This window comes from Equus asinus, chromosome 27 (assembly GCF_041296235.1).
Source record: "Equus asinus isolate D_3611 breed Donkey chromosome 27, EquAss-T2T_v2, whole genome shotgun sequence".
Classification (NCBI taxonomy): Eukaryota; Metazoa; Chordata; class Mammalia; order Perissodactyla; family Equidae; genus Equus; species Equus asinus.
This window is the reverse complement of record NC_091816.1, coordinates 2,793,667-2,813,115: the sequence shown is the minus strand read 5'-3', so window position 1 is coordinate 2,813,115 and position 19,449 is coordinate 2,793,667. Positions and strand designations below refer to the sequence as shown.

Here is a 19,449-nt window from a genome sequence, read left to right as displayed (position 1 = left end):
GAGCTAGAATCATCTGAAGGTTCATTCAACTCTGGCATCTGGAGGACGGAACAGCTGGGGCTGCTGGGTTCCTTGGACATCGCTCTCTATCTCTGCCCTTCCCACGGGGACCTTTCAGCACAGCAGCGGCAAGGTAGCCAGACTTCTTACCCATCGGCCCACTGCTCCCAAGGACTGTGGCTCAAGAAAGAGAACAACGTGGAAGCTGCACTACCATTCATGACTTAGCTCCAGAAGCCATGCAGGATCCATTCTGCCACATTCTCTCGGTCCAGGCAGCTACGAAGGCCTCCCCAGATTTAAAACACATGCACATAGACCCCACCTCTCCATGGAGGAGTGTCAACAGCATATTGTAAGAAGACTGGGTCGGATGAGATGTATATCAGAGCACTTGTCTTTGGAAAACACACTCCGCCGCAACTGAAAACCACTGGATTACCAAACCACCGAAAGAGAGTTGAAATGGACCTTGAAAAGCCCATTCCTTTGTCATTAACAAAACTCATTCTGCAAGACAGCTCAAACGCCCCTCCTTTTGGAATCCCTCTTTGATGTCCCCCAGCTTCCATAGCCCTTTGTAAACATGCACCCTCTCACTCACCATATTCTATTGTAATTATTTTTATAACGTGATTGTAATCAGACAGGTACTATCAACCTGTCAATTAGCCAAAGTTATTTTTTCCAATCAATCAATGTGGCATAGGAAACATCACCAAAGAAAGCAGTCTTCAGAATGATGGAGAGGAGAGGAGCCAGGGGAGCGAGGGGAGCCAGAAGTGACACTTCTAACGGAAAACAAAGGAAAGCAGCTGGAAAAACATCAGCAATTTAGAGATGAAAAACTGACATCACACAAAGAAAAACAAAAAATATATATCTTCATGTTTAACTTGTCTGAATCCATGTCAGCATGAATATACATATACACATGCTTATATATATATATATATGCTTTTGTGTGCATATATATGCATATATATGTATACATATATATATATATGCTTTTGTCCTAATTAAAGGTAGATGGCATAAGCAGATGTCTAAATATCCTAGAGTCAAGCAGCTGAGACGGAAGCATCGCCTAAAACCCTGGTTCTCCACCTCCCCTGCATCAGACGCCCCGAGGTTCTGATTCAGCAGGGTGGGGCGGGCCTGAGAATCTGCATTCTCACGGGTTGCCAGACGACCTTGCTGCTGGTGGTCCAGCACCACAGCCCAAAGGTTTTCACAACCGGAAGTAGAGGCCATAGCTGAATCCCCAGCACAGAGGAAAGAACCGGAAGGGCCACAAGAGCCGGGGTGAGAGGACGACCCAAAACACGGAGGTGGCCTGATCTAGACAGAGCCCATTTCTCCGTTGCCCCTGACCTGCCAGGGCACACTCAGGCGACTGCACCCCGGAGGCCGGAGGGCCGACACCGCCGGGCGTCCTCAGCTGCGGTGGCGAGGCGCCCCCTCCCGACCAGCCCGGGCTCTGCCGGCCGGGACCGCAGCGCGGCGCGGCGGGCGAGGGGGCGGGGCTAACGCAGGCCCGCCTCCCTTCAGGAGGGCGCTAGGAGGGCGAGCCGCGGAGACGCAAGCCCCGCCCCCTGGGTGGGCGCAGCCACTGGGCGGTGATTGGTCAGCGCCGCCCGTGCGCGGCGACGTTGTGCCTGGGCGGAAAGTTTCTGAGAGGAGCGCGGGAGCCGAGAACGGGAGGGCCCCGTACGTCCCGGGAAGGCCTCGAAAGGGTAGTTCCGCGGCCAGGTGCTAGTTGGGGGAGCCGGGGCGCTTCCCCACGCGCTTCCGCTTCTAGCCGCGTGCTACCTCGGAGTGCTTCTCTGCCTCCGGGCACCCGGGTGAGCATCCGCCTGGGACCTCTGGGGGGGCGGGGGAGGGTGGGGGCGTGTGTGTGTGTGTGTGTGTGTTGAGGGGAGGGGGTGGGAGCCTGTGTGTGTGTGTGTGTGTGTGTGTGTGTGTGTTGGGGGGAGCGGTGAGAGCGCACCTGAGGCTCTCGGCACTTCCCTGTCCCCCACCACCTGCCTCCTTAAGCTTTAAGATCACTGACCCGTCTCATGTCGCTGGGCCTCGTGGCTCTAGAAAGTTAGGCGTTAATTAGTTCTCCCAACAATTTTAAGTGCCTGCTGTGAGTTAAGCGCTGAGCTAAGCGCAGAGCCTACGCAGATAATGATGTCCCCGTACTCAGAAGTGCCAGGCACAGAGCAGATGCGTGGTTCGTGTTTGAAAGGACCTGTGCCGGAAAGACAGACAAATGACTATTCCATGATGTGACAGGTGCTCGATTCGAGGTGTACGTGGAAAACACTTGTAAGGGGTGACCTCTGTGAGAGACTAGTACTTGTGCTAAGGTTTGAAGGAAGAGGCAAGGAATTACAAAATCAAATTGTATGCATTCTGTAGCCGCTGCCAGTGAGCCTCTACAGCCCCAGTTGTAGGGATGTGGCTGCTCCTTCTTCCAAATAAATGGAAAACGGGTTATTGGTTCTTTTATTCTCATTAGGCTCCTGGTTTCAGAGAATATGGCAGAGGAGCTGGATCTCACGGGACAGGACTCTGATGGGGGCAGTGAGGAGGTGGTCCTCACTCCTGCAGAGCTCATTGAAAGGCTGGAGCAGGTAAGCACCCCAGAGAGAATCCCCTTGCTCCATTCTTAGCCTTTTTATTTAGTCCAGCTATGCAAATGTCAGGAATCAGAAAATGAGGAAGTGGAATTCAAGGCTTATTTCAAGAGAAGAGGGACTGGATTTTACCATTTACACGGAAATAGGAAGTAGAGGGGACAGCCTCTGTTAGAAACTTTGTAATGTCAAACACAAAATCGTGAAGTGGGGCCAGTAAGGGACAACTTTGGGCGCATTTAATAAAACGGTTCACAGAACAAGGATCTGCTTGGTGTTTGCGGGGACTGCAGAGGTGTTGTGGTGGAAACTTGTAGGTTCTAACCCTTAGTCCCTGGAGCATCTGCTGTTGCCCTGTAGAAAGCTGGGGTAGCCAGAAAGGGCTGCAACACCTGCCTCAGTAGAAGGTGCGTCGAATTTTTCCTTTTCCTCCCATGTACTTTCTTTTGTCAGCTGTTCTCTATATTTCCACTGCTTATCTAAAATCATTTCTGGGATATTTCTCCTTTTAGTCGTAATGGCTATGGTTTACTGAGTATTTCTCGAGTGCTAGTAACTGTAAGTTACTTGCAATTACTTCTCATGAAGCTCTGGGAGATAGGAGTTGAGACTATCTGTGTTTAAACCCCTCCATGCCACTAGCCTATTATGTGACCTTAGGCAAGTGTTGTAGCTTGTCTCAAGCAGTTCCTTGACTGTAAAATGGAGTTAATAATAGTGGCTACCTCACAGAGTTGCTGTGAGGATTAAACGAGATAATATATGTCAAGTGCTTAGCAGATTGTCTGACCCGTGATAAGCACTCACTGAGTGTTAGCTGTGAGTAGTAATAATCATTACAACCCAGTGAGGTAGGGGTTATTGTTATGTCCATTTTACAGATGAGGAAACTGGAGCTTAGAGATGTCAAGTAGCTTGCCCAAGGTCACACAGCAGCAGCAGAGCCAGGATACGACCCAGGTCTCTTTGACTGCAGAACATGTGCTCTTAATCCACTACGCCTGCTGCCTTATTCTCGTCTTCTCTCTTTAACTGCCCCTTTCCAGAACTCTCTCATGTTCGTTACTTTAGCATTCTTCATTCTTTCCTACCAAACATGCTGTCATGAGTGACAAAACTGAAGGAAGATGTTTTTAAAATTGTCTCTTATATGATAATCCTTACTATGGAGCAGTGAGTCTTAATTTGTTTTTGTATCACAGACGTTTTTGAAAATCTGGTGAAAATTCTGGCCCTTCTTCCCAGCATAATACACATATACACCTATGCAGAATTCTGGGTATAATTTTAGGAGGTTCGTAGACACCCTGAAGTCTGCCCACCTAGCCTGTGGACCCCAGTTTAAGAGCCCCTGCTTTATTAAGAAAGGATTCTTTGAACAAAAAGCACAAACCATAAAGGAAAACACTGATACATTCAACTACATGAAAATTAGAAACTTGTTTTTACACCTTGGTAAGAGTAAAAAGACATGCCACAAATCTGGGGGAAGATATTTGCAAAATATATAACTGGCAAAAGGATAGTATCCACAATACATACACTTTACAAGCTGCCCCATAGAAAAATGAAGTCTTAACAGGCATCTCCCAGAAGCAGGGACCAGAATGGCCAATAATCGTATGAAAAAGATATTCAAGCTTTTTAGTAATCAGGAAAGTGAAAATTTAAATCCCAATGAGATATTACTTCATACCCATCAGAGTGGTGGAAATGAAAAAAGTGAATAATATAAAGTATTGGCAAGGATGTAGAGCAATTGGCACGTTCGTATACTGCAACAGACATGCAAATGGATCACTCTGGAAAATAATTAGTTGTTATTTAGTCAAGTTGAAGGTGCACATACCTTCTGGCCGAGTCATTCTACTCCCAGTTGCATACCTTAGAGAAAATCACCAGCAGACGTGCACAAAATGTTCACAGCATTGCTTGCAATAGTTAAAAACTGAGGGGCCGGCCCTCTGGCAGAGTGGTTAAGTTCGCGCACTCTGCTTCGGCAGCCCAGGGTTTCACCAGTTCGAATCCTGGGCACGGACATGGCACCGCTTGTCAGGCTATGCTGAGGAGGCACCCCATATGCCACAGCTAGAAGGACCCACAACTGAAAATGCACGACTGTGTTTCGGGGGGCTTTGGGGAGAAAAAGGAAAAAATAAAATCTTTAAAAAAAAACTGAAATAACACAGGTACCCATCACCACTAGAACGGTTAAAAAATTATGGCATAGACACACAACGGGGAAAAACAGCAACAGAATCAGTAAAATCCATGCTTCTGCAACAGCATGGATAACTCTCAGGAACATCAAGTAGAACAATAGAAAGTAAGTTACTGAAGAAACGTAAGTGTATGTAAAGTGCAAACACTTGAAAACTGTTGTTCAAGGCACAGCTTGCCAGCCTGCCTGACGTGGCACACGCTGGTGTGCGGCAGATGCCTCCTGTTGTCCTCCACCCTGGGACAGCCGGAGCCCCCAGGCTGGTGGCCTCTTGTGGTATCATCAGGGGCCCCTTGGAAGGCAGCCTGAGGATAGCGGGATCTGACAGCACAGCCTCAGGTGGGCAGTGGGTGAGCATGAATTACATCTTGGGCCTGATGCTCTGTCGCAATGCCCTGAGTGCAGCCAGGAGTTGGTCCACCGCCTGGACAGCTGCTGCAGCTGGCCACAGCCTCTGAGGCTGCGTGGCATTGCCTGAGGAGCACCCTGACAGGACCACCGGATAGGGTCACTGATAAACACAGTTCCAGGAGCATATATAGGATACTCTTGAATGCCTGAAAAAAGTGATTTAAAACTTATTACCTACAGTGCAAAGTTTCTCATTTTAATGATTGTATTAGTTTGCTAAGGCTGCATAACAAAGTAGCCACACTGGGTGGTTTAAACAACAGAAACTTATTTTCTCAACTCTGGAGGCTGGAAGTCTGAAATCAAGGTGCCAGCTCGGTTGGTTTCTTCTGAGGCCTCTTTCCTGAGCTTGTAAGGGAAGCTTTGTGTGTCTGTGTTTAAATTTCCTCCTGTCATAAGGACACCAGTCATATTGGACTAGGGCCCACCTAATGACCTCGTTCTAACTCAGTTACCTGTTTGAAGACCCTGTCTCCAAATGCAGTCACATTCTGAGGTCCTGAGAGTTAGGTGTTCAACATATGATTTAGGGGTAGAGAGGGACACGATTTAGCCCATAACAGTGATGAACAGAGTGTCATTAAAAATTTTGGTTATGAACCAGATGTAGCCATCTCAAACATAGAATTGACTATTGAAAAAAGACCAGGGATTTGAACACAAATTTCTCACTAGAAATTTTGAAAAGATTTTATTTGAAAAATTTGTACTAATATAAATTTTCCCGTAACAGTTTATATTTTATTATGATTTCAAAATGTAAATGAGAAATCTCCCCAAAATCTGCTCTGTTTTACCCCAGTGTACCATACAAGCGTTATCAAATACGCTGAAACTATATAGAAAATTAAATGCTAAATTCAGGCAGATTACCTCTGAGGAAGGAGGGACACATGGGGACTTTTAAAATAATGATAATCTTCTTTAATGAAGTTAAGTGCCCAGAGGTGTTTATATCACTATTCTTCACGTTCATATATTTCATAAATATTTTTGTACCAATTCAGTATTTAGTGAAATCAGTTAAAAAGAAAAACTCCTGCTTTATAAGTCCTCTGTGACAATTTGATCTTTTCTCATTGATTATCCTACTTGAAAATACAGGTTGTCTTTCTAGTTAATTTAAAATATCCGTAACACTAGTACAGAAGCTTGAGCACCTGAGAAGATTTTTCTGATAGTAGTAGTACCCAGTATTTAATAATGTGTCTTGATGGTGATCATTGGAGAAGTAGAGACTCAAGGATGTCAAAAGGAGTAAATTGAGCCTGACTGGCATGTAATTCTGAACTATGCTAAAACTGAATTTCCTGGAATTGAAAGATAAGTATAGTTTTCCTCAGTCACCTGTGGAAATTTCAGTTCTCTAAGCCTTGGTAACTTCTGAAATGTACCGAGCGTCTGGGCCTGAGTCAAAATGAGGGATTTAACCCCTTGTTGCAAAACTTTAATAGATGAATATCCATTTCTATTATGATGCTGTCTACTCTTGAATGGATAGTGGATAACTTAATCTGTTTTCTTGTCAATAGGTAAAGATAGCTATGTCCATTTCCTCTCAGATATTATAATGATGGATGAAAAGTATTTGTAAAGTACCCTGAGCTTCAGGAAAGAAGAGAGGTGTGGATTTGTGTGAGGTTACTTCCTCTCTCACAATAGCAAGGTGGTGGTGCCCCCTGGTGGGCAACAGCAGGTGAGGAAGTAGAAACACGTTGATGCTACTTGGTCAGAGACACTGTTTGAACACCAGGTGGCGTCACTCTCAGCATTGGTATCATACTGACGCCACTTTTGAAGTGAACAGTGTTTTGTAATGTTAGTTAGATAAAAGGTTGTGAACACAGCGCTCCCACTAAAAGAAATAGAAAATCCACCATTAAACATAGCTTGTCTTCAAAGCATTTCCAGTATTTCCAGCTGGTAGGCAAACAGTTTTCTTTGCCTGAGATAGCTGTGATTTTCAGGGATTATGTACTGACTCCCAGGGTTTTTGTGCTCTATTGTTAGTAATGCTTTATTTGGCATTGTTTTTTAGGCCTGGATGAATGAAAAGTTTGCCCCTGAGCTGCTGGAAAGCAAGTGTGAGATTGTAGAATGTGTCATGGAACAGCTGGAGCACATGGTAAGAGCTGCTTGTCTCAGGGTGACAAAGGACGAGAACGCTAAAAGGGTCCATCGGCATAGGGAGAGGCAGTGGTCTGATAGCAAATCTGCTTTGTTTGGCCCAGCCTGGGTTTGTTGGTTTTTTAAAATTTTGAGTTAGTTATCTATATTTACAAAGCATGAGATTCCTGTGAATATCTGGATATCAGCTTCCCATGAACAGTCTAAAAACATGTCATCACTGGCTCCGCATTTCTTCAGGAGAGCAACTGACCAGAGCAGGGTAAGGGCCCCCCCTTTCGGTGTGCTCTCCAGGTCCCCACAGTCCCCAGCTGCCCACCTTTCTCATAGACCTTAACTGCCTGGCCCCCATAGATATTTGAGTGTGTGGCCCTTGGCTTAGATGGGTTAGGCTTAAGTCATTAGCAGCCTCAGGTAACTTTGAAACATTGCTATTTTACAATTTCATAACTGCTGTTTTAACACTACTTTTTAGACTCTTTAGACATTTTTTCTGTCTGCTATATTATCTCCTTTGCAATTGGGTTGGAGTACTTCTGGGCCCTTCTGACCAACCCATATTCAGAATGTGGTTTTTGAGTCCTCAACATTGCCAGAGATGATGGTCCTTGTGGGCAATGTGCAGATTAAACAAAAAAGGACTTAGTCTTTGAATATCATGTTTCTTATAAACTTCATTTTCTCTTTACTAGGAAGAAAATCTCAGGAGAGCCAGGAAGGGGGATCTGAAGGTCAGTATCCATCGCATGGAGATGGAGAGAATCCGCTACGTCCTTAGCAGCTACTTGCGGTGTCGGCTCACGAAGGTTTGACGTGGAGATTCGTGGAGGCATTAAGGCAGTGCAGTCTGTGATGTGCACTGAGCGTCCTGGGGAGAAGTTGGGCTGGGGCCTGGGAGGGGCCAGGGCCAGAAGATGCTGCTGAGGCCCAACATCAGGGTAGCTAAAGAGTAAGGAGGGTAAGAGATTGTTCTAGAGAAGCATAGATGGAACGTGTGTTGCACACCTCCAGGGACACATTTTTAGCCTATTTATCTCTGTGTGAGTGGTGCCCCCTGGAGTTACATCATGGCAGTGCTGACGTTAGGCTTGTTTGCATCGGTGGAATGGGGAATACTGACGGGGAGAGCTAGTTTTACAAATTATTTTGCATCTGTCATACAGTCACTATCAAATGGACCATGATAACTTGACGTTCAACTGTAGCTCTTTGGCCACCTGACTTATAAAAATGAAATTGCAAAACAGTGTTATTTTGTATGATGTCTGTTTCAACTCTGGAAAGTTCTTCCTTCCTTGAAGTTAGGTCTCCTTTCGTTCCACTTGTCCCCTGAGTTATTACAAAACAAATTCATTCTCTCTTCTACATGAGAGTGCTTCAGATATCTGAAGACAGCTCGCAAGTCACATCGAAGTCCGTTCAGCTAAACGTTTCAACCGTTTATTTCCATTTACTCTCCTGGTCTCTTACCGAAAAAGGTTCTAGATTGTCAATATTCGTCTTAAATTATACCACCTGAACTGAATACAATATTCCATTTGGTCACTTTTGTGAAAAACAATACGATCACTTCCCTTATTCTGGATATTTAAACTGGTAGTTTTGCCACCCAGTATCACATTAGCATATCTGGCACACCATGCTAAGTTCATTCTGTACTCACCATGAAATCTAACCTCTTCCGAAGTTTTTAGTATTATCCCATCTTGTCACCATCCTGTATTTGTATGGCTTGATTTTTGACCCCTAAGTGTAGGGCTTGATTCTTATCCCACTTTAAACTTCATCTTACTAAATTGGGCCACATCCCTGGTCTCTGGATCCTGATCTTGTCACCTAATGTATTAGGTATCTCTTAACACTTTATGACATCGGCAGGTTTGATAAGAACGTCATCAAAGGTCTTATCTGATTCGTTAATAGGACTGGGCCAGTAATAGAATATTCCACCAGAGACTTCCCTACAGAGTGACACCTGTCCCATTGAATCATTTGTCCAGCCCTTTTTTGAGTCTCTCAATCTATATTGTCACCCAGCCCCAGGCTTACAGTGTGTCCACAAAGGTGTCATAAAGATGTTATCACATGTTTTGAAAAAATTGAGACACACAGTATACCTCTCCACCCACCCTCAACTCCCAGGCCACTCACTTTGTTGTTGTTGTTGTTGGGATAAATCCTCTTCATGTTATTAACCACTTTTCTTTGAGTTCACAAACCATCTTTTAAATTATCTATTCTAGCATAGTACCACATATCAATGTTAAGGACACTAATCTGTATTTGAAGATTCCCCACCTTTGTATTTTTGAAAATCAGGAAATTTGCCTATCTCTGATCTTTCACACCTCTTCTGAACTTAGTGATTCTTCTGAGCTTATAAAACTACTTATATTTTTGTATCACTTACAATTACAGTAAGTGATACTGTAACAGTAACAATTTGCATATTACAGGAGAAAAAGCTTCATATACTTATTACTCTCCATACAAATTTTAGTTAATTTATTCTGGAATATATTGATCCAAGCCAAAAATCTTAAACTCCTTTGAATAGATAAGTGCTTCTTTGTCTTGGCCTTCACTTCCTCTTTACTGTTGTCATTTCCCTTTGTTCAAGGAACATTTCCTTCCACAGAGATAACCACAACAGCACTGACTCCAAACAACACACAAATCCCTTCCCAGCTCCTGACCACACACCTTTTTGAAGCTTTTAGCTTTGTGTGTGTGTGTGTGTGTGTGTGTGTGTGTGTTTTCCAGGTAGTTATTAGCATTTTTTTTGGAGCCTCATCTCATTTTGGGCTTTATCCTTGCTGGTTCTCTTGTTGGAATTGTGTCACTCACTATTCCATCTACTCGTGTCTTCTGTGTGTGTCTTTCCAGCTTTTGTATGTGTTTCATCTCATGGAAGAATGCCCTGTACATTTATATAAAATGTTAAATGATATCCTCGTCTCTTCCTCTTAAATGTCCTTTAAAATTGTATTTTTGGATTTTCCTTTGTGAAAGCCTCTCAGCCTTTTTTAAAGTGTCTTCCTTTTTAGAGTCCTTTTCTTTCCTCCGAATTCTTCGGAACTGCCTTGAAGTCCAGAATGTAGGCCTCATTAGAAAGAGTCTTGACCAGGAAGACTTGCCATTTTTAAAGTCAGTTTCTGGATTAACCTTAGCCTATTTCAGAAATCTGGTATGTTTGACATGTGAATCTTGACAGATGTTTTCATCATGATTTTTATCTTCACAGATAGAGAAGTTTTTCCCTCATGTCCTTGAAAAGGAGAAAACACGCCGTGAGGGGGAGTCTTCTAGCCTTTCTCCAGAAGAGTTTGCCTTTGCCAAAGAGTGAGTAAGCAGTACGTGTGGGACCCACCTTACTTTCCCTGGCTTGTGAGTGTGAGTTTTGATGGTTGTATACATGAAGCCGATCTCAGAGCCATGTTGTCTGTCTGATAGCCCTGGTGGCTCCGTCCAGTCGAGTTGTCACAGCAATTTGAAGTTATGTATTTCAGGTACATGGCTAACACGGAGACCTATCTAAAGAACGTTGCCTTAAAGCATATGCCTCCTAACTTACAGAAGGTGGACCTCTTGCGGTCGGGTAAGCAGAACATTCTCTTTCAGATGTCCCAGGGGCCGTAGGTTACACCCCAAGTGTTTCCAGGTGCCTTGGAATAGGATCTTCATCTTCATTCTTTTCTCTCAAACATAAAGAAATAAGTATATAGATAAGCAGAAAAGAGAAGAGAGGAAGAGTTCTGGGTTTAAAAGAAAAAATTGTTAAAAACAGGTACAAGGGTGGCCTCTTCAGGTTGGGTTGAAATTCTTATGACTGCCGTTATAGACATAGACTTGTTCGTATGTTCAGTCGTTCCTTCCTCCAACAGTTACCTGCTGGGCATCTACACTGTGCTAGGCTCTTCTGAGCTCTGACGATACAAGAGTCTGTGCTCTCAGGGGCTGGCAGTATTTGCTCACAGATTCCAGATCATGCAGAGACTGTCCAGCCACCAAGGAGGCTTTAAATAGGAGGCTAAGGAAACCTTGGGTGATTCCCTGTTCCCTAGAGTAAGGGCTCCTGGTCTCCTTGTTGTGAGGAGTTTCCCTCATTATGGGAAGGGGGAGCAGGACTGAGAATGTGGGAGGAGAAGGAGAGGGCGGCTGGGTGGAGGGAAGCGTGACCAGAGCGTCTGCCCCCGCCCTCCTCCTCGCACTGTCCCTTTCACAGTCTGCTGAGCTGAGGGAAGGGAGTTGTAGTAACTCCTAAGCTTGGATCAACCCGGGGGCCCCTGGACTGTAGGTTACGGTTCATATCCCTTGGTCTTTCACAGCTTGTCGTATCCGAGCAGGACCTTGCCAGGCAGAATTGCCAGACCAAATCAAACAGTCCTCCAGGGGACTGGAATCCACGCTGTTCACAAGCTCAGCTTAGTCTGCTGAGGCCATGAGTCCCAGTACAGCTGAGCCCTTGGAACTGATCGCCCACCCAGCTTGTGTGGGGGGCCACACTGTGACCCCTGTGGTGGGTGGAAGAGCTGGAACAGGCTGGGTGGAGACATGGTTTACCAGGTGTCTTGTCAGCTCAGGCTGCCATAACAAAGTACCATGGACATTTATTTCCTCACAGATCTGGAAGCCGGAAGTTCATGATCAAGGGCTGGCAGGGTTGGTTTCCTCCGAGGCCTCTCCTTGGTTTGCAGATGGCCACTCTCGTGCTGCCTCTTCACATGGCCCCCACTCTGTGCATGCGCACCCGTGATGTCTCTCTTCTTTTTAGAAGGAGAACAGTTAAATTGGATTAGGCCCCACCCTAACAGTCTCATTTTAACTTACCTCTTTAAAGGCCTCATCTCCAAATATATTCCCATTCTGAAGTGCTGGGGGTTAGGGCTTCAGCATATGAATTATTGGGGGGAACAATGCAGCCTGTAACACCAGGAGGAAGCAAGCCCTTACCAGATTTGTGGAGCTCTGAATTGGTCATTTTGGTGAATTTGCCTGCGGGAACAAAAGGCCAGTCCATGTACAGTTCCGTGACTTGTTTGCACCTTAGAAGAACAAGAATGGAGCAAGGACCATCTCCCTAATTACTGCCCAGTGCTGTCACATCCAATTGATTAAAGCAGCCGTGGACTACTGACAGGCATGCATCTGAGTTCCTGGAACTGGCTCTAAGCCGTTGTCCCAGAGCTCCTACTTGATGCTGGTGGACACCTCCTAAAACACTCACATGTCACTTGTCCGGATCCCTTCTAAAAACTAGAGCTAGACCCCTGGAATTGAAGCCATGGGGAGTGGGAACCAGCCTGCCCTAGCGAAGTCCAAGTCTTTCTTGGTTAGCCCAGATGCCCCGAGTCCCCCTCAGGCCTCCGGAGCATTGTAAGCCCGGATGGCAGGATGGGGGAAGGCATGTTGAAATCTAAGCTGGGTTTCCTGGAATCAGTAGCTGCCCCGTGGGGCTAACTGACCTGGTGAAGTTGGAGTCTCCTTGGCAGGCCCAGAGTCCTGGAGCAGCCCAGGGGACCTCCCTAGACCTTTGGAGCGCATTATCCTGAACCCCCTCCATAGATGAGGGAATCAAGGGCAATATGAAAGCTGAGCTGGGCTCTTCAAGCTGAGTTGTCCAGTAGGATTTCTGGACCCTGCAGTTGATGGAATCCTCTAGGTACAGGGAGCCTCTGGGGCTCCAGGAAATGAAGAGCTGTCAACAAGCAGCCTAGCTCAACACATGCACTTACTTGAAATGTTGGCAGCTGGGAGAAGAGGAGGGATGGCAGCACCTTCTTAACCTGTAATCAACCAGTGACGGATCACTTACAGGTTAAAACCTATATTCCATGTCTGACATTCAAGGCCATCACCATATGACCCAATGTTCCTAATACTCTCTCCTCCTACTCCTTTATATAGAAATATTTTCTAACCAGGTTTATACACTCTGTCCTCCCAAAACAGCATGCGTATTTCTACCATGGCCCTTGCTATTACCTCCCAGGCTCAGCTCTCCTCTTTAAGTCCCACCCTTTCCTTCAAAGTTCACATCAGCTGCTTTCTCCCCACATCACTGAGTGAATGTGCTGCTGGTGTGAGGTTCCATCACATGCTGCTGGTACCACCTTGTCCAGAGACCACATGTCGTGCTTGCTGGTATCCTCCACACTGTGTAGCAGAATTCCCTGCACAGTTTACATGCTCATTGTTGTAAATGAGTGGTTGCTATGTGAAGCCATGGGTGGGAAGTGTGTTGTTTCTATAAGGAGCCAGATGTCTCCTCAGACAACCCCCCACACACTGCTTTTACATCCCGGGTCCCTCAGTGCTCGATACAGTTAATCCCAGCAACTTGCCCCATACTGATCTTGCTAGCTGAGTATTTTGATTACAGTATTGTTTTTCTGGCAGTTCCCAAACCCGATCTAGATTCCTATGTGTTTCTAAGAGTGAAAGAACGACAAGAAAACATCCTGGTAGAACCAGAAACAGATGAACAGAGGTGAGTGCCACGTGTGTCTCTGACAGTGGGAAAGACTGCTCCCAATGGAGCCCCAGCTGAGCTCTGCAGATGTATGTTCTTCCTCCTTTTTCAGGGACTACGTGATTGACTTGGAGGAGGGCTCACAGCACTTGATCCGATATAAAACCATTGCACCTCTGGTTGCCTCTGGAGCAGTACAGCTAATTTAACACCAAAGGGAAATAAACAAGAATGAAGACATGGAACCCTAGAGAAAATATTTAGGAACCTCTCCTATCACTTTGTGCCTATGGACAACGGACTTCTCAGCAGTGCTGGGGATCACCTGGACATTGAGAAGGCGCCCAAGGCAGGATTTCTCACATGCCACATGTGCTGCTGACTCTGCCGTGTTAGGCTGCGTCAGGAGGTGGCGCCCTCGCTCTGTTGAGTCTGCCTCCTGGGCAAATACGTGGAGATCGTCACTTTGGACATCTTTTCCCTTCATGGTATTTTTTGAGCTAAGGAAAGTGAGACAAAGTTAGTTCATAACAAGGCACCACTGCCTATGGTGAGGGGACTAGTTAGCCCTGACCTGATGGTGACGGGAGAGTTCATTTAACCTTCCTGGTAGGAAGAATATAAATCAATTAACGGAAACAGTTACCGCCTTCTATGATATGTCACTAAATTGTGTAAACTAGCCTTTTGGAACCTCTAATATTAACACCAGTTTCTGTCATGCTTTACTGAGAATCGTAACTAAACCAATAAACCATTAAGTTTCAGTTTGGTGACAGAAGGAGCCTCTGGACAGTTCTCTGCTTGTGGTCTAATGAAGTATGTTCTCCCTGCTGGTAACCTGCAGCCTTCCCCGAATCTCAGGCAGCTTCGCCAAGCCAGCCTCTGGGCCATCTGGCCATCCTTGGCCAAGGCTCTGTTAGCAGAGCAACACTGACTGGCCTATCTAGTGACCTCGGTAGCAGCTTTTCTTTTTTAAGCTCTTTATTTTCCCAAGGGAAATGGATGCAGTTAAACTCCTGCGAATGGAGAGTGTCACAGTGATACCTGCAGGAAGGACATATGGACAGTGAATGAATCGTCCTTCTTGGAGACATGATAAAAAGCAACCTGCATTCAAGCCTTTTCTTGCTTGATGAGAAGGCAGCAGGTTTTCATTTATCTGATAAAGGCTGTTAGTTATCAGTGTAGTATTGCTGTCATTGCCAAGAGAAATCACTAAGTGAAAGCAGGGAAGGTTTTATTCGTTAATAAAAGCTTTCTATATTTCATGTAGTGCTTTATTTTTTCCAGACTGTTTTTACCCTCTTCAGCCACTCATTGCACAAATATTTATTGAGCATACAGTGTGCCAGGCACAGTTCAAGACACGGGCTCCAACCCAGAATCAGACTGTCGCCGTCCCTGCTCCGATGGTGATAAGGGCCTTGCAGAGAATTAGGACAGTGACTCACTCGAGAGTGACTCATGGTCTGAGGGGTTCTCACTGGTTTTGGTGCATCTCACTGAAGGACGCTGAGGTCTGAGTAACAAGGAGCCAGACACACAGAGATCAAAAGGAAGGGCATTCCAGGCAGAGAAAGCAGCTTCGGTAAAGGCCCTGAAGTGGAAATGCGTTCTGCCTGTGGTCAATGTGGCTAGAACGCAATGGGCAAAATGAAGAATGGCGCAGGATAAGGTCTGAGAGGCGGGCTGGGCCCAGATCACTTAAGGGCTTTGTTAGCAAGGATCCCATTTGGTCCTCGCAGCAGCCCTGAGAAGTAGGCAGGGCTGGGAGGATGCAGTAGGTGGGAAACAAAGTGGTGAGTCTCCCTCTGGTCACGTGTGCGCCTTCTCACCATGGCCTCCATTATGGTGCTAAGCAGCCAGGAGACAGATGTGGGCTGTTACACTGTTATCTAGAACAGTGCTTCCTAAGCCTTAATATGCACACCAGTTGCCTGGAGGTCTTGTTACAATGCAGATTCTGATTCAGAAGGTCTGGGGTGGGGCCCAGGATTCTGCATTTCTGAGGAGCTCCAAGGCTGTGTGCTTGCTGCTCATCCAGGGACCACACTTTGAGTGGCAGGGCTCTATATCTTCCTGTTCTGTGCATGCTGGGCCACACAGAGGAGTTTAAGGTCTCTACTAAAGGCACAGAGTGAATTGTGTCATTTCCTAGGTCACCTCTTCAAATGAAGACTGGTTTAGATATGTCGTTTTAAAATAAAGGGGAAATTGAATTTCAAAACCAAGTAGCAAAGGAAATGATGTGGCTTAGTGTGACACTGACTGTTTTTCAGTTCATGGTACTTTGCTTTATTAAAAACTCATCACTGGAAGCATGATAGAACATTTTCCTCGAACAGTTGCAACATACTTCATCATAAGCTTGTCACCAGCAAGATGGCTATTCCTGAGAAATGCTTGCAGGTGCATATCTGGGTTTTCCCAGCCGCAGCAACTGTGTGTCAGCTGTGTTCACTCTGTGCCCAGGCCCCGGCAGGCAGAGGAGCTCTAGTGCCACCCTCATAGGCATTGAACTGCCTTCTGTGACGTTAACAGTTAACCAGAAAGCTTTCAGAGTGAATTGTGAAGCAAGCACATTATAGATCAATTCTTTATATAATGTTCTTTTTTTTTTTTCTGCTTTTTCTCCCCAAATCCCCCCAGTACATAGTTGTATATTTTAGTTGTGGGTCCTTCTTGTGGTATGTGGGACGCCGCCTCAGCATGGCCTGACGAGTGGTCCCACGTCCGTGCCCAGGATCCGAACCAGCGAAACCCTGGGCCACTGAAGTAGAGTGCATGAACTTAACCACTCGGCCACGGGGCCGGCCCTTATGTAATGTTCTTTATCGTGGGAGGCTAAACATTCCAAATGTGGAATTCAAGAATTGATTTTTTCCTTTTATTTCTGTTGTGGCAAAATACACATAATTGCCGTCTTAATCAGTTTGGAGAGTACGGTTCAGTGGTATTAAATATAGTCACACTGTTGTGCTACCATCACCACCATCCATCCTCAGAACGCTTCATCTTGTGAAATTGATGCTCTATACCTGTTAACTATTAACTCCTTGTGGTCCCCTCCTGCTGATGCCTGGCAACCACCGCTGTACTTTCTGTGCATGATTTTGACTACTCTAAAGACCCCACATAAGTGGAATCATACAGCATTTCTCTTTTGTGATTGGCTTATTTCACTTAGGAGAATGTCCTCAAGGTTCATCCATGTTGTCGCATATTGCAGAATCCCCTTCCTTTTCAGAGCTGAATAATATTCTGCTGTGTTTGTATACCACATTTTGCTTATTCATTCGTCTGTCAGTTGGGTTGCTTCCACATTTTAGCTATTGTGAATAATGCTGCAGTGAACATGGGCCTCAAATAGCTCTTCGAGACCCTGCTTTCAATTGTGGAGGGTATCTACCCAGAAGTGGAATTGCTGGATCATATGGTAGTTCTATTTTTAATTTTTTGAGGAACTGCCATGCTGTTTTCCACAGCAGGTGTACCATTTCACATTTCTACCAACAGTGCACAGAGGTTCCAGCTTCTCAGTCCTTGCCTACACTTGTTGGGGGGGGTGGGGGTTGATAGCCATTCTGATGAGTGTGAAGTAGTATTTCATTGTGGTTTTGATTTCATTTCTCTAATGATTAGTGATGTTGAACATCTTTTTATGTGCTTATTAGCCATTTTTATATCTTCTTTGGAGAAATGCCTATTCAAGTCCTTTGTGCATTTTTTTAATTGGGTTGTTTGGTTTTTGTTGAGTTTTAAGAGTTCTCTATATATTCAGGATATTAATCCCTTATCAGATACATGATTTGCAAATATTTTCTCCCATTCTGTGGGTTGCCTTTTTACCCTGTGGATAGTGTCATTTGATGTACAAAATGTTTTTAATTTTCATAAAGTCCAATTTGTCAGTTTTTTCTTTTGTCACCTGTGCCTTTGGTGTCATAAATCATTGCCAAATCCAATGCCATAAAGCTTTTGTTGTGTTTTTTTTCTGAGTTTTATTTTTTTAAGTCTTACATTTGAGTCCTTGATTCATTTGAAGTTAATTTTTGTATATTGTGTTAGGTAAAAGTACAACTTCATTTTTTTGCATGCTGACCTCTAGTTTCCCCAGCACCATTTCTTGAAAAGACTGTCCTATTCCCCATTGAATGGTCTTGGCACCCTTTCAAAAGTCATTTGACCAAATACGTGAGGGTTTATTTCTGGGCTCTCTAGTCTGTTCCCTTGTTCTGTATATTCCTCTCGATGCCAATACCACACTGTTTTGATTCCTGGAGCTTGTAGTAAGTTTCGAAATCAGGAAGTGTGAGTAATCCAGTTTTGTCCTCCTTTTTCAAGACTGTTTTGGCTATTCAGGGTCCCTTGAGATTCCATACGAATTTTATAATGGGTTTTTGTTTTTAATTTCTTCAAAAAACGTCACTGGGATTTTGACAGAGGTTGCATGGAATCTGTGGATTGCTTCAGGTAGTATCAACGTCTTGAAAATAGGTCTTCCAGTCCGGAGCGTGGGTGGTGTTTTCATTCATGTGTCTTTAATTTCTCTCAGCGATGTCTTGTAGTTTTCATTATGCAACTCTGTCACCTCCTTGGTTAAGTTAATTCCTTAGTGTTTTATTCTTTTCGATGCCATTGTAAATGGAGCTGTTTTTGTAATTTCCTTTTCAGAGTATTCATGTAGAAATGCAACTGATTTCTGAGTTTTGACTTTGTATCTTACTACTTCACTGAATTCATTTATTAGTTGTAACAACTTTTTTGTAGAATCTTTGGGATTTTCTACATATCATATCATATCATCTACAAACAGATGATTTTACTTCTTCCTTTCCAATTTGGATACCTTTGCTTTGTTTTTCTTGCCTAATTGATCTTTTTGTACTATGTTGAATAGAAGTGGTGAAAGGCATCCTTGCCTTCTTCCTGATCTTGGAAGAAAAGCTTTCAGTCTTTTTACCATTGAACATGGTGTTTGCTGTGGGTTTTTTATATATGGCTTTTATCATGTGAGAGTAGTTTCCTTCTCTTCCTATTTTGTTGACTGTTCTTATCATGAAAGGGTTTTAAATTTTACCAAATGCCTTTTCTCCATCAATTGAGATGATCTTATGGGTTTTTTCCTTCATTTTGTTGATGTGGCCTATTACGTTGATCAGTTTTCATATGTTGAATCATCCTTGCATTCCAGGAATAAATCTCAGTTGGTCATGGTGTATAATCCTTTTAATATGCTGCTGAATTCTGTTTGCTAGTATTTTGTTGATGATTTTTGTGTCAATGTTCATAAGGGACATTGGTCTGTAGTCTTCTTTTCTTGTAGTCTTTGTCTGGCTTTGGTATCTGGGTGATGCTAGCCTCATAGAATGAGTTAGGAAGTACTCTCTCCTCTTCAATATTTTGGAAAAGTTTGAGAAGGATTGGTATTAGTTCTTCTTTAACTGTTTGGTAGAATTCACCAGTGAAGCCATCAGATCCAGGCTAGGAGATTTTTGATTACTGATTCAGTCTCCTTCCTAGTAATAGTTTATTCGGATCTTCTATTTCTTTATGATTTAGTCTTTGTAGGTATTGTGTTTCTAGGAACA

At 44.5% G+C, this 19,449-nt stretch overlaps 1 protein-coding gene across 1 annotated transcript; it reads left to right on the top strand.

The window, feature by feature from the left end:
• Nucleotides 1-1,632: 1,632 nt before the first annotated feature.
• GINS4 (GINS complex subunit 4) lies at nt 1,633-15,126 on the top strand. Its single transcript, XM_014837760.3, has 8 exons — nt 1,633-1,844; nt 2,507-2,621; nt 7,295-7,381; nt 8,076-8,189; nt 10,628-10,725; nt 10,893-10,981; nt 13,783-13,873; nt 13,968-15,126. The coding sequence occupies exons 2-8, from the start codon at nt 2,526-2,528 to the stop codon at nt 14,062-14,064; spliced, it is 672 nt and encodes a 223-aa protein (XP_014693246.2). The 5' UTR covers nt 1,633-1,844; nt 2,507-2,525; the 3' UTR covers nt 14,065-15,126.
• Nucleotides 15,127-19,449: the final 4,323 nt, after the last annotated feature.